At 35.1% G+C, this 12596-nt stretch overlaps 1 protein-coding gene across 2 annotated transcripts; it reads left to right on the forward strand.

Annotated features, from left to right (window-relative positions):
• Positions 1 to 1371: 1371 nt before the first annotated feature.
• LOC147410004 (protein SET DOMAIN GROUP 40-like) lies at positions 1372 to 12291 on the forward strand. 2 transcript variants are annotated; one of them, XM_086432195.1, is made up of 6 exons: positions 1374 to 1602; positions 1683 to 1833; positions 2196 to 2327; positions 2426 to 2566; positions 2804 to 3100; positions 11622 to 12291. In XM_086432195.1, exons 1-6 carry the CDS (start codon positions 1436 to 1438, stop codon positions 12276 to 12278), a joined length of 1545 nt encoding a protein of 514 aa, XP_086288321.1. In that variant the 5' UTR covers positions 1374 to 1435; the 3' UTR covers positions 12279 to 12291. The 2 variants fall into 2 exon arrangements, with proteins under 2 accessions (XP_086288322.1, XP_086288321.1); XM_086432196.1 differs by lacking the exons at positions 2196 to 2327; positions 2426 to 2566 and having other exon boundaries at positions 1372 to 1602.
• The last annotated feature ends 305 nt before the right edge of the window (positions 12292 to 12596 follow it).

The raw sequence follows: 12596 nt of genomic DNA on the forward strand, positions 1-12596 counted from the left end.
TTAGTTGCACATCTTTCTATTTTCAACAATGTTGAAGGGACCATAATCGGCTCTAACGTTTTTTTCCTTTTGTATATGTAAAATCGTAAATCATTCGCATCAACCATAAATAAAATACAATAAATAAATTTTTTATTATGATAGGTACGTGTTCATGATGTCCCATACTTATTTTCAAACATATTCTGTGCATGCATACGGTTGGTATCATTTTCCATTTCAACAAGGCGTTGAGATTTCATGATGACTTCATATATCATGTCGGTTAATATTTTAAATGAAATATCATATTCAACATACTTATTCTTGCATTTATCATTGTACATAAACCCTCCAAATGGGTCTACGATCTCTCCATTGTGCAAGCATATCAACAAAATCTACTTTTTATCAATTTATTAAATTCTCTCTACGAATGGTATTTTCATACTAAGAGTGAGATTATTTGTAACCAAATAGGAAATCTATAAAAATATATGGAAAAAATTGTACACATTCTATCGAACCTTTAAAACATTAACAATTGTAGTTCTAACTCATGAGAAAAATATTATAAAATATATCATCCAAAATTCTACTAAAGTTTAAAAATTGAATTTTAATAAAACTAAATAATGAAAAAATATCATTGCATTTCTTTAAATATTAAAAATCTAATACAACTCTAGAAAGTCAATAGTAAACATGAAAACTTAACAAATCCAAATCAATCAAGAAAATTAGTCATTAAATCTTATATTGAGGAAATTTACATCAATCCTAAATATTTCAAAAATCAAAATCCTAATTGTAATTAATTGAATTTAAAATCTAGGGTTCGAATACCCCAAAACACATACACAAATAATTTCGATTCAAACTTATCACGATCTCCACAACAGAGAGAGATAGAAAGAGATTTGCATCGAAACTATTCTCACTTTTGTCCAGAAGGAAGACTTTCCTTTTTTTTTTTTCTCTTCTCTCCCTTCTTAACAATCCAATCAAATGGAGAGAAACTCATTTATTTTCTCTTCTCTTCTCTCCCTTTCTCTCAATTCAAAAACAACATAAGTTATCAAGTATCCTTGAGAATAACTTTTGGTGTAATACTATCTGTGATATGTAATTAGGCAGGTGTTTTGTATTTCAGGGTGGGTCCTGGGCTTTTGATCCCAACTTATGAATAATAATAATAATAATAATAATAATAATATGATGATGATGATGATAATGGATGAATATTTTTTTTAAGGAAATAAAAATTACATTTTCTTGAGTTCATGGATTAACTAAGCACCAGAAAAAGGCTACCTCAAGCACTTAGTAAAAAACTGTAATTGTAAGAGTCCGTAAATGCATCTTTTTGCGTTTACTATTATTATTTTTCCAAAAAATAGGGCGCAGACACACATAAACACATGTAATGTAACGGTAGGGAGCGGATGAGAGAGAGATGGAAGGAGAGCAACAAATAATAAGTGTGGAAACATTTGTGAAGTGGGCTACTAAGCTTGGAATCACAGATTCATCAAAACCAAATCTCTCGCATAATGAAGTTCAAACTTCATCTTCCTGTTTGGGTCAATCCCTCATCGTCTCTCACTTTCCTGACTCAGGAGGGTAAACCCTTTCATCCTTCAATCTTCTCTTTATAAAACCCTATTAATTTTGTTTGATTTGATTCTTCTCCTCTGCTGCAGAAGAGGTTTAGCTGCAGCTCGTGATCTCCAAAAACATCAACTTATTCTCAAAGTTCCCAAATCGGCTTTGATCACAAGAGGAGAATTGCTGTTGAAAGATCAAAATCTCTCTCGTTCTGTCTCAAGACATCCCCATCTCTCCTCTACTCAGGTTTTTTCCTATTTCCCTTTTGAAAATTGAGTTTCTGCTAATTATAACAGAGAATTACCAAAATGGCACAGTAAAATTGAAAAATTACCAAAACGGAACACTATTCATTTTTCCATTTTCGGAATTACTTATTTTTACCCAAACGGTAAAATTATGAAATGAATAGTAAATTTTCCCCCACTTTAACAAAAATATTTTAATTTTGAAAACGGTAAATTACTGATTTGGGAATTAAAATAACAGGGTGCCGTTTTTGGTAAATTTTTAGCTTGTTTTGGTAAATCACCTCAATTACAATTTAAAATCAAGTGTTCCCTCCATTTTATTTGAAAAAGTTATCGAATGTTGATCATGTTCGACAGATATTGAGTGTGTGTTTATTAGCTGAAATGGGTAAAGGGAAGGGTTCTTTGTGGAACCCTTACTTGATGCAATTGCCTCGTCACTACGAAACACTCCCGAGCTTTACTCGTTTTGAGATTCAAGCTCTGCAGGTTCTATTTCTTTTTCTTGTTTTTGGATTGGGTGATGGTTGTTATTGTTATTTCAAGATTGAATGGATTTTGAAATTTTCTGAGGCTGATTTTCTTAGGTGGATTTTGCTATTTGGGATGCAGAAAAGGCTGTTTCAAAGGCTGAATTAGAATGGAGAGAAGCTCTCCCCCTTTTACAAGAACTTGAACTCAAACCCCAATTTGTAACTTTTAGGTCATGGCTTTGGGCATCTGCAACTGTGAGAATAATTGAACTTTTTATATTGCTTGGAAATTTGTGTTATGCCAAGGTTTTGAATTTTAGGAAAAGTTTGAAAATTTCAACAGATTGGTTCAGTTGTGGATTATTTTGACTGATTTGAGCCAAGTGTTGTGCATCTTTAGTCTGTATTAATTATGCTTCAATATTTTTCCCCTCCTATTTCTTACTATTTGGAAATTAAAAATCCCAATTTGCTTTTTTGTTTTGCTTGAAGATATCATCTCGTACGATGCATATACCTTGGGATGATGCTGGATGCTTATGCCCCGTGGGCGACTTTTTTAACTATGCTGCACCCGGAGAGGAGTCCTTTTGTTATGACGCTGTCAAATGTTGTTCACAATCTTCTTCTTTGGAAGCCAGTTTGTTGTGGAAGGATAAGGATGCAAAAGAAAAGTTAGATGCCAAGCAATTTGATGGGAATGCACAAAGGTTGACAGATGCTAGTTACGAGGAAGATGTAGATGCATATTGCTTCTATGCCAGGAAAAGTTATAGAAAAGGAGAGCAGGTATATGCTAAATTTCTTCAGCTTTTAATGTATAATATCTGGAAATATTGCAATTCATTATACTTTCTTTGGAAAGATAATATTTTAAATTACCTCCTCAGCTTGGTATTGTGGAAAGATATGCTTTTGTAATGTTGTATCTTCTGCCTTATCTTCTGGTATTGTGGAAAGATATGGACTCTTATCTTCTGCCTTGTTCCAATCAACAGAGAAGGAATGTGAGAGGTCTTATGAGCAATCATAGATTGGTTATAGTAAAAGATCAGATGAAAAGGTGGAGAGAGGATTGGCTATTTTGTAGGAAACCAAGTTAAGGAGTGTGGAAGTAGGCTTGATCAAGGATCTCTAAGTGAAGAGCATTGGGTGCATTAGGTGGGGTGGTGATTATTTGGGACGAAAAAGAGGTTGGATGTATAGGATGTTATGGTGGGTGTTGATTTTCTTAGTATATATCATGTATAGTTATTCCAGTGATAAATTGTCATGGGTTCTTTCTGGTATGTATGGAGGATGAATTAGATAGTGTTTGTGGTTTATGGGATCTTTTCTTGAGTGTTGGAGGGGATTTTAATGTGATTCGGTCTACTTACGAGAGTAAGGGAGGAGGATGTAAGTTGAATAGGAATATGGGCAATTTAGCTGAGTTTATAGTTATGAATCTCCTCTTGAGGTGCTTGGGTGGTGCAAGAGTTTTTCAACCTTCCTATATCGTCCAAAACTTGAGAGAGTGTCTAAAAAAAATCGTTAGAATATCGATCAATGGAGAGAGAGAGAGAGAGAGAGAAGAGAGAGAGAGAGAGAGATTGGATTGTGGGTATGAGAGACGGAAATGAGGAGAATGAGATTTGATATAATTTTTTATCTCAATTGCATGAAGGATTTTCTTCTTTGAATTTTTTTTGTTGTCTTTTCCAAAGCTCCTCTCACTTTTTTTTTATATATAAAGAGAAAGAATGGGACAATTTGGTGATTGAAGAGTATGTGTTTTTTTTTCTAATTTTGTGGTTGGGTATGATAGTTTTTCTAAAAAGGGTTTGGTGGGATCCATTTTTGTTGCTTTTTTAAATTTATTGCTAATTGTTTGTTGATTTTTTTTAAACATTTTACCTTTTAATTTTTTTAATTTTATTGTTTTTTATTTTTAATGTTTGTTAACTTTTAATCTTTTTAATGTTAATTATTTTTTGAGTTTTTGGCTATCCTAAGGTCAGATTTTCTCAAAGAATTTGTCGAAAAAGATGTTTCGTGATTTTTCAGAGTTTCTCGTAATAGAAGGTATGCTTAGCCTCACCAAGGACATTTTGGTAGTTTTTGGGAAATTTGACAAAATGTTGATAAATGATTTGTCGGATTGAGGATTGTTATTTTATGTGTTCAAGAGTGTCGTCTTAGGTTTAACATGGTCTCTAAATGTGTCAAGGTGATTTTTGTCATTTTGTCAAATTATTTGGATTTTAGTGTAAGGCTTTGATTAGTCCTAGAGTGATGATTTCTATTCCTTAAGTCGTGTTCGTAACGCATTATGGTTTCTAAGTGTATTTCTCTTGTCAAAGGTATTTTCACAATTTTATCAATTCTCACGAAGTTTGAGGTTTTGTGCGATGCGGACCTAAACGCATGTAATTTCTATGTTGAGGTGTGTCATTGGAAGGAAGGTTTTAGGAGAGACTTTGAAAATTTGGCGAAAAAGTCGGAGATAGGATTTGATAAGGTTTGGCCTAAGCTTTCAATTCTCTATTGCTTCTTTCTCATCCTTAGGAATCTACAACAACTAGAGTGTTGAGTTGTCAGATCTGGCAAGTGCAAAATGGGGTGCTTACAGCTGCCCTTCTTTGATAGAAGGATGGGAGCAAACAAGATGATAAAACCCCGTTTTGACGGATGGTTCGTCTAAATGCCAAAGCTGATGGTATTTCATTTCGCAGTTTGATTTGGCAATGAGTCAGGGTGTCTAGATCTTGGAGTAAGTCCTAGAGATGGTCTGGCATGAGGATGTAGAGTTTCGAGCTCTCGTTGATTGAAAATAAGCAATAGACTGAGATGCAATGTTTGATAAGTGTGCGAAAATATGCATGCTTCAAGAACAATCATATTGAAAGATAGATGCCTACTTGAGTTGACTAAAAAACTCTACATGTTGGCTAGCATTTATCAATCCAAATTTGAATTTCTCTACAATCCTTGAGGCATTGAATCAATTCGTTATACGGATTTAATATGGGCAAGTATTAAGTATATTTACAAGTATGGACATCTGTAGACACTCCATTTTGTACTTGCTAGATTTGACAACTCATCACCTTGGTTACTGTGGACTCTTAATAATGGATAAGAATTCGAAAGCTTGGGCCTTGTCCTTCGAAATCTTTCCTTTGATTTTTTTTCATATTCTAGGAGTCCCTCTCAAAACCTTCTTTCCAACGACATAGAAATTACGCATACTTAGGTTCGCATCACACAAAATCTCAGATTTCGTGAAAATTGACAAAATGACGAAAAATACTCTTGACACTTGAGATACACCTAGAGACCACGTTGTGCTAGGAACACATGACTTTGGGACCTAGAAATCATCACTTAGAGATCAAACACAGTTTTTTGCCAAAATTCGAAGAATTTGACAAAGTAACGAAAATACCCTTTACACATGAGACACTTTTGGAGACCACATTATGCCTAAGACGACACTCTTGAACACATAAAATGACAATCCTAGACCCAACAAATCATTTATCAACATTTAGCCAATTTTTTAAAAATTACCAAAATATCCCTAGTGGACCCAAGCATACCTTCCACATCAAGAAACTTTGAAAAGCCATGAAACATCTTAAATAATCAATTTTGACAAATTCTTTGCAAAAATCTGATCTTATTAAAAGTCAACTATTAAAAATAAAAAAGGTAAAACTTAAAAATTAAAAGTTAAATTATTTAAAAAAAATGATAAATGAACAAACAATTAGGAATAACTTTGAAAAAAACAACAAAAATGGGTTCCACTTAAATCTTTGAAAAAAAATCCAAAACAATCTCATCAAATCCTTCTTTAGAAAAAAATATCATACCCATCAACAAAATTTGACTAAAACACACTTCCTAACCACCTAATTGTCTCATCTCTCTTTAAAAGATGAGAGGAAAAAATATCCAAAGAAGGAAATCCTCCATTCAGTCAAGAAAAAAATTCTATCAAATCTTATTCTCCTCTTCTCTCTTACTCATACCCACGACCCAACAATAGTTCTCTACCGTACCCCCCCCCCCCCCCCCTCCCCACTCTCTCTTTTTATTGATTCAGTTCCAACGATGTTTTGAGTATTCTCTAAAGTGGTTAACAGTCAACATTAGTATAAGAAGGGGTTCAAGGGGTTTGAACCTAAGACCTTGGGAACAACCTCCACAAGGTCTTACCACTTAGCTAAGTGGTCATTCTTATAGATCTAGAAATGCTATCTTGGAATATTAAATCCTTGTACATTGGCGGTAGTAAAAGATCAGATGAAAAGTGGGAGAGTGGATTGTCTAGGGAACCAACTTAAGGAGTGTGAAAGTAGGCTTGATCAAGGAACTTTAGGGAAAGAAGGAACTTTGGGTGGTGTGACCTTCTAGCATTGGGTGCATCAGGTGGGGTGGTGATTATTTGGGATGAAAAAGGAGCTGGGTGATTAAATTTAAAAAATCCATGTCCTTTTCCCAATAAATGCAATATCCAACTGATGAAAAGACATCTAGTTGGGGTGTGAATTTTATCACCAAGGCAGTGTAGTGAAATATCATTGGTCAAAGCATCAATCAATTGGCCGTCCTTGCAGTTCTCAAATTCGATGGGAAGCGCCTTCCTAGAATTAGAGATATGTTAGTTCCGTTCGCAGTACTTTAGTTTGTTCAAAATTTTAAATCAAGATTACCCACTTTTTAATATAAATAGAAGCCTCTACTAATGTATCGTGCTTCAAACACATTAAATTCATAACCTTTCAAACATAGGTAGGCATTGTACTCTTTGCTTTATTATATAAATCTACAGTTGATGTTTCCATTCCAATCTGTGATGATTCTCAATCCTCTCTTCAAGTTAGTTTGAATTAATGAGCCTTCTCTACCTATAAAATAATAGAAATTGACTTGGTTTGAATCATGTTTCAATTGATATTATATGTCATATCTTAATTCTTTCTGCAACTTGAATTGGTTTGAGGCTCCAACTATCTTTATGAAATATTCACATGTATCTAAGCTGGGAACATTTTTAAAATCAATTTTTTTTCTTAAAAAATAATTAATTGAATTGCTTGCAATTTTGTTACCCATTGATGTTGAACATACTTCCTATTTGTCAAAGTCTATTTTAAGAGTGCACACTATATGGCCTTATTTTATACAATTTCTATTTTATTTACCCTTTTTGATTGCTTTAAATGGGTTGTAGTCACATCTAGCAAACCACAATGTGCATGAGAGCCATGATTATCATGTAATTTTACATGACATTTATATAAGTCAGACAACACTTGAGCAATTTACTTATAAATGTCTTTTTTTGTTTCCCAAAGATAGCGTTATTATCTATAAGTAGTGTGTAAGGTACAAGATAATGGAAGAAATTGACACAATTAATCTTTTTGGCACAAAGATTATTAATTTAAACAACTAGGCTAGAAGGGACTAAGATCAACACTCTTGTATATGATTAGGCATAGAATTTGTATATATCTTTTATAGATGCACCTCTCAAGTCTGTCTTATAATAAAGTTTTGAAGCTTTGCTTACTTTCTAGAGCTATTTCCTTAAAAAAGTAGTTCAGCTATTTCTGAATCAAACTACAGGGATAATGGTTGAATTTAATTGTAGTTTGTGATTCTCAGTTGCTTCAATAAGCTTCAAATGAGTGCATTACCATGATAATATAAAGAGAAGTATTATATATTACAATATTTGTAATCAAATATGACTTGTAATAAGTTTTATTTACTAAAAGATGGTTGAAAGGTGAAATTTTATCTCTGTGTATATCTAGTATTTTAAGGAGATGTATTGATGCATTGTCATTTAATAAAGTATGAAAATAACGACAACATCAAACTGTACTGGTGTATTTCATGTTCTATAGCGGCGGATATATCTGCCTCTATCGACCTAGTTTTTTTTACCCTTTCAGTGGGGGCTATAGCCCCACCCGCCTTATGTAGCTTCACCCCGGGTTTCATGGTAGGTAGAAAATTATTGCCCACATATCAGCAAAACAAAAGCCACCTATATCATATCTTTAGTTTGAGGGGATGAGACCTTTGTAATTCCCTTCTGGGTGCTTCTCATTCCAATGAGGTGCCGAGGTTTGTGAGTTATCATTGTTTGGGTGCTAGGGTGAGGAGTAGAAAGATTCTAGATGGAGTGCTAGTTGCCAAAGAGGCCATAGATTCCAAAGTCTAATCCGGTAAGCTAGGTCTTGTTTTACAAGGTTAACATGTAGAAAGCGTACGACCAAAACATTAAGCATGACCACTGAGAGGGCTTCATAAACTAGTGTTTGGAAGGTTAATCCTAAGGTAGCAAAATTCCTTGCTGGGTAAGTTCTGACCCGCACGAAAGGCGTAACGATCTGGGCACTGTCTCGGAGAGAGGCTCGGTGAAATAGACATGTCTGTGAAGATGCGGACTACCCGCACCTGGACAGAAAGACCCTATGAAGCTTTACTGTTCCCTGGGATTGGCTTTGGGCCTTTCCTGCGCAGCTTAGGTGGAGGGCGAAGAAGGCCTCCTTCCGGGGGGGCCCGAGCCATCAGTGAGATACCACTCTGGAAGAGCTAGAATTCTAACCTTGTGTCAGCACCTACGGGCCAAGGGACAGTCTCAGGTAGACAGTTTCTATGGGGCGTAGGCCTCACCCACCTATATCATATCTTCACTTTGCGGTGACACAATTTTTTCATGGCTGGGTCTTACTTGCAATTAGATACAGGAGATGCATCCTCCACTGCTTTGATGTTGTGGTGTATGATCTGCAAATTAACCTCTTCAAGGGTAGGTGTTTCTTGGGAGTTGGAGATATTAGACAATTGGCAGCTAACCTAGGTTGTATGATTTTCCTATGTCATACATGGGTTTTCCTTTGAGGGCTAATTATTGGTCCATGGCATTTATGGTACTAATCAAGATTCAGAAGGAGGCTAACAATATGGACGAAGGGGCACTTTCCAAGGGAAAGGGAGAGTTGGGAAAGATGAATGTTAGAGGCATAAATAAATCTCTTTTGGGAATTGGTTATGGAGGTTTTGGGAATAGATTGGTAGCTTTGGAGGAGATGGTTAAGAGTAATTATGAGCATGGAGTGTGAGGTAGGATTCCAAAATAGTTCGGTCATTTTACCATTAAGTGTGGTAAGGTATCTCAAATGGGGGTTTGAGTTGGGAAGGGAGACTGGCTTGAAGGTTCAGAAAGGAGATATAGTTCTTTATTTTGGGAAAACTTATGATATGGACAATCAAATTGAGGATTTTTTTTTTCTTAAGGTTTTTCTTATCTGGAATTGGGAAGGTGTTTGGTGAATAGTTGTCTGGTGGAAGGGGGGTCACCCATACACCTACTCTTTGTTTTGGTCTCAAGTAACCTAACTGTTTGGGAGTGTATTTCCATTCTCTTGTCTAATTTGAATGAGGAATTCACAGTCTTTATAGATGAGGATAACAGGATTAGAGCAAGGTTTAAAATCTTTTCTTGAGGCAATGTTTCACTCGAGAACAACCTAAACATTTCAAGACATTCCAAAACTTGTTATCAATAAATAACGAATCTAAAGTTTTATTTTGTGAGCATTTTGTGGAAGACAGTATTGTCCACATCTCCACCAAGAATATTTTTGTTCAGTATCTTCTTTCTAAGCATAAAGAGACAAGGGATCCCTATTGTGATTCCTTGAAAGCTCGCTTTGGAGTGATTTTGAAAACAATCTCTGTTGATCATCCAAACAACCAGATCGGGCTTTAACCAAGTAGCCCAAATGCTGCAATTGCCTTGGGACTAGGATTGTCAATGAGCAGGTTCGAGCAGAGCTTGGCTGAGCACTAACCCAAACCTAAAGAGGCAGGCTGTACTTTAGACTTGCTCTAAACCCGCTTTCTAGTCAAAGTTGTCTAAGCCCAAGCCCAGTCCTAATGGATTTGGGCCAGGCTCATATTGATTTCAGACTTCATAAAAATATTAAATTTATTCACCTTTCAAAGCCATTTTGAGTTGTTTGATACTAATTTTCATCAAAATAGTGCTCTAATGTTAATCCCAGTTGAAATGATTTGCCTACGACATGTATGAAAGCATCCCCAATTTTATATGAAGAAGGAATGAAGAAATGGTATGGTACCTAACCAGTCCACCTACAAACAAAAAAATTCAATGTTTGCCCCCTCTTTCCCTCATTTTAGTTCTTCCCCTTGTAGGGGACCATGTAGACTTCAAATATATATATGAAAGAATAATCCCATGTTACATACTCCTCTTTTCTTTCTTTACCAATCCAATATTAGATCTATGCGGACAATCCAAGCCACTCTTAGTTTTTTTACCCATTTTAATTCTATTATAAAATTATATGTTTAACTATTAAGTAATATCTATATAATAAAACACATCGGTGGACCCCACTCCTTCGTGTCAATCTTTATTCCTCATAACGAATGTATCTCGAGGAAAATTGTTCCTACTTTGTCTTCTCCTTTCCAAGAATACTTCTTAATTTTATTGTCTTTTCTCTTCTACCTCTTTCCAAAAACACCCCTACAACTTTCTATATTGCCTTTCCTTCTTTTCCCCTTTTCCAATAATGACCCTACAAATTTATTGTCTTTTCTCTTTTACGCCGCTAAACCCTAATGTATACAATACAATGCGGGCCCGTCCGTCCTTTGTTTAATGGGTTGGAAATGTTTTGGTTCCCATCCTTTGCAGGCTCAATACGAAGGCCCTAAATCTTGCTTTTTTTTTTTCTGACTTGGAAGGGCAAGGTTGACAGGTCAGCGGCTCCCCCTATTTGAGAAGAATTTTTAACCTTGGTTATAACTTCAATTTAAGTAAAATGGTGTATACTACTGCAGTATTATTTAGTCTCTCTACCATACACATGATGATGTTCATTGATGCAAATTATACACCGAGGAAATATTGTACTCTTACAAGTTGTCCTGATTCAAAAGAATTCCTTTTTAACTTGTTAAAAAAAAAGGATTTTTTTACATTGTCAAAGAAAAAGAAAAATGTAAACAGAGAAGAACTTAGTAAATTCACTTATTTCTCCGATTGTTACAATCATTTATTATGGAAGTATGTCAGAATAACTCATAAAAGTGTCTTCTTCTTTTGAGTGGATTTATTTAGGAGAGATTCTATTGCCACACCAACTTTTAATTTATATGTAAATAACCAAAGAATTATCACAGATTTGGTGTGCTGTTAGTAGAAGTTGGTGTGGCAATAGAAGCTCTATTAATTAAAGCTTGTGATTGACCTCTACCTCCTCTTTTGCAGGTTCTTTTAAGTTATGGAACATATACAAACTTGGAGCTCCTAGAACATTACGGGTTTCTTTTAAATGCAAACCCAAACGAAAAGGCCTTCATTCAGTTGGAATCAGATATTCCCTCCAATTCATGGCCCAAGGATTCTCTATATATTCAACAAGATGGGAAGCCATCATTTGCCCTAATGTCTGCTTTGCGCTTGTGGGCAACCCCACCAAACCATAGAAAATCTGTTGGTCACCTTGTTTACTCAGGTTTACAACTGTTGGCAGAGAACGAGATAGCTGTCTTGAAATGGATGAAAAACAAGTGTACCATACTCTTGGAAAAATTTCCAAGTTCAATTGAAAAAGACGTTTTTATCCTAAAATTTATCGACAAAATGGATGGTAACCCTTCTGTTGAAGAGGTTGAGCAGATGATGTTGGTTTGTGGTGGTGAGGTAAGCGGTTTCTTTGAAGCCAATGGTTTGAAGGAGAGAAGTAATGTTGTTGAGTTTCCATTGTCGAGGAAAGCTAGAAGATCGATGGAGAGATGGAAATTGGCGGTTCAATGGAGACTGAGGTATAAGCAAATCCTTGTTTCCTGTATTTCTTATTGTACTGAAAGTATCAACGTCCTTTCTTCTCAACATTTTTTATGCAAGAGAACTAACAAGACATAATTTATCAAAATAATTTATGATGTCCCCATCAATTCTCCCCTGATTGGATAAAACTCATCCTTGATTTTTGAAATACTTGAGGATGAACATGACCATTTCCTCTTAGAGATCTTTCTTAGGTTCTTTTTACGTGCCGGCCACTCTGGTCTTCCTCCTTAGCTGATTCTAGAATTGTAGGCATTGCTGTTGGATATACTTTTAGCTCGTCATCCAACTTCTTAGTCTCACCCTCATCTAATTGCATGATTTGATACATGCTATCTTCTAAACTTGGTAATTCAATTGTTTTATTATTATTATTATTATTTTTTTCGTTAA

The sequence above is a fragment of the Akebia trifoliata genome, chromosome 2 (genome assembly GCF_017979445.1).
Source record: "Akebia trifoliata isolate Shusen 1 chromosome 2, ASM1797944v1, whole genome shotgun sequence".
Taxonomy (NCBI): domain Eukaryota; kingdom Viridiplantae; phylum Streptophyta; class Magnoliopsida; order Ranunculales; family Lardizabalaceae; genus Akebia; species Akebia trifoliata.

What these genes read in the sequence shown, in the direction of transcription:
- LOC147410004 (XM_086432195.1), top strand. Translation starts at nt 1,436, where the DNA reads ATGGAAGGAGAGCAACAAATAATAAGTGTGGAAACATTTGTGAAGTGG. An exon ending in CACTTTCCTGACTCAGGAGG is followed by an intron (nt 1,603 to 1,682) that starts GTAAACCCTTTC and finishes CCTCTGCTGCAG; the next exon opens with AAGAGGTTTAGCTGCAGCTC. An exon ending in TTGAGATTCAAGCTCTGCAG is followed by an intron (nt 2,328 to 2,425) that starts GTTCTATTTCTT and finishes TGATTTTCTTAG; the next exon opens with GTGGATTTTGCTATTTGGGA.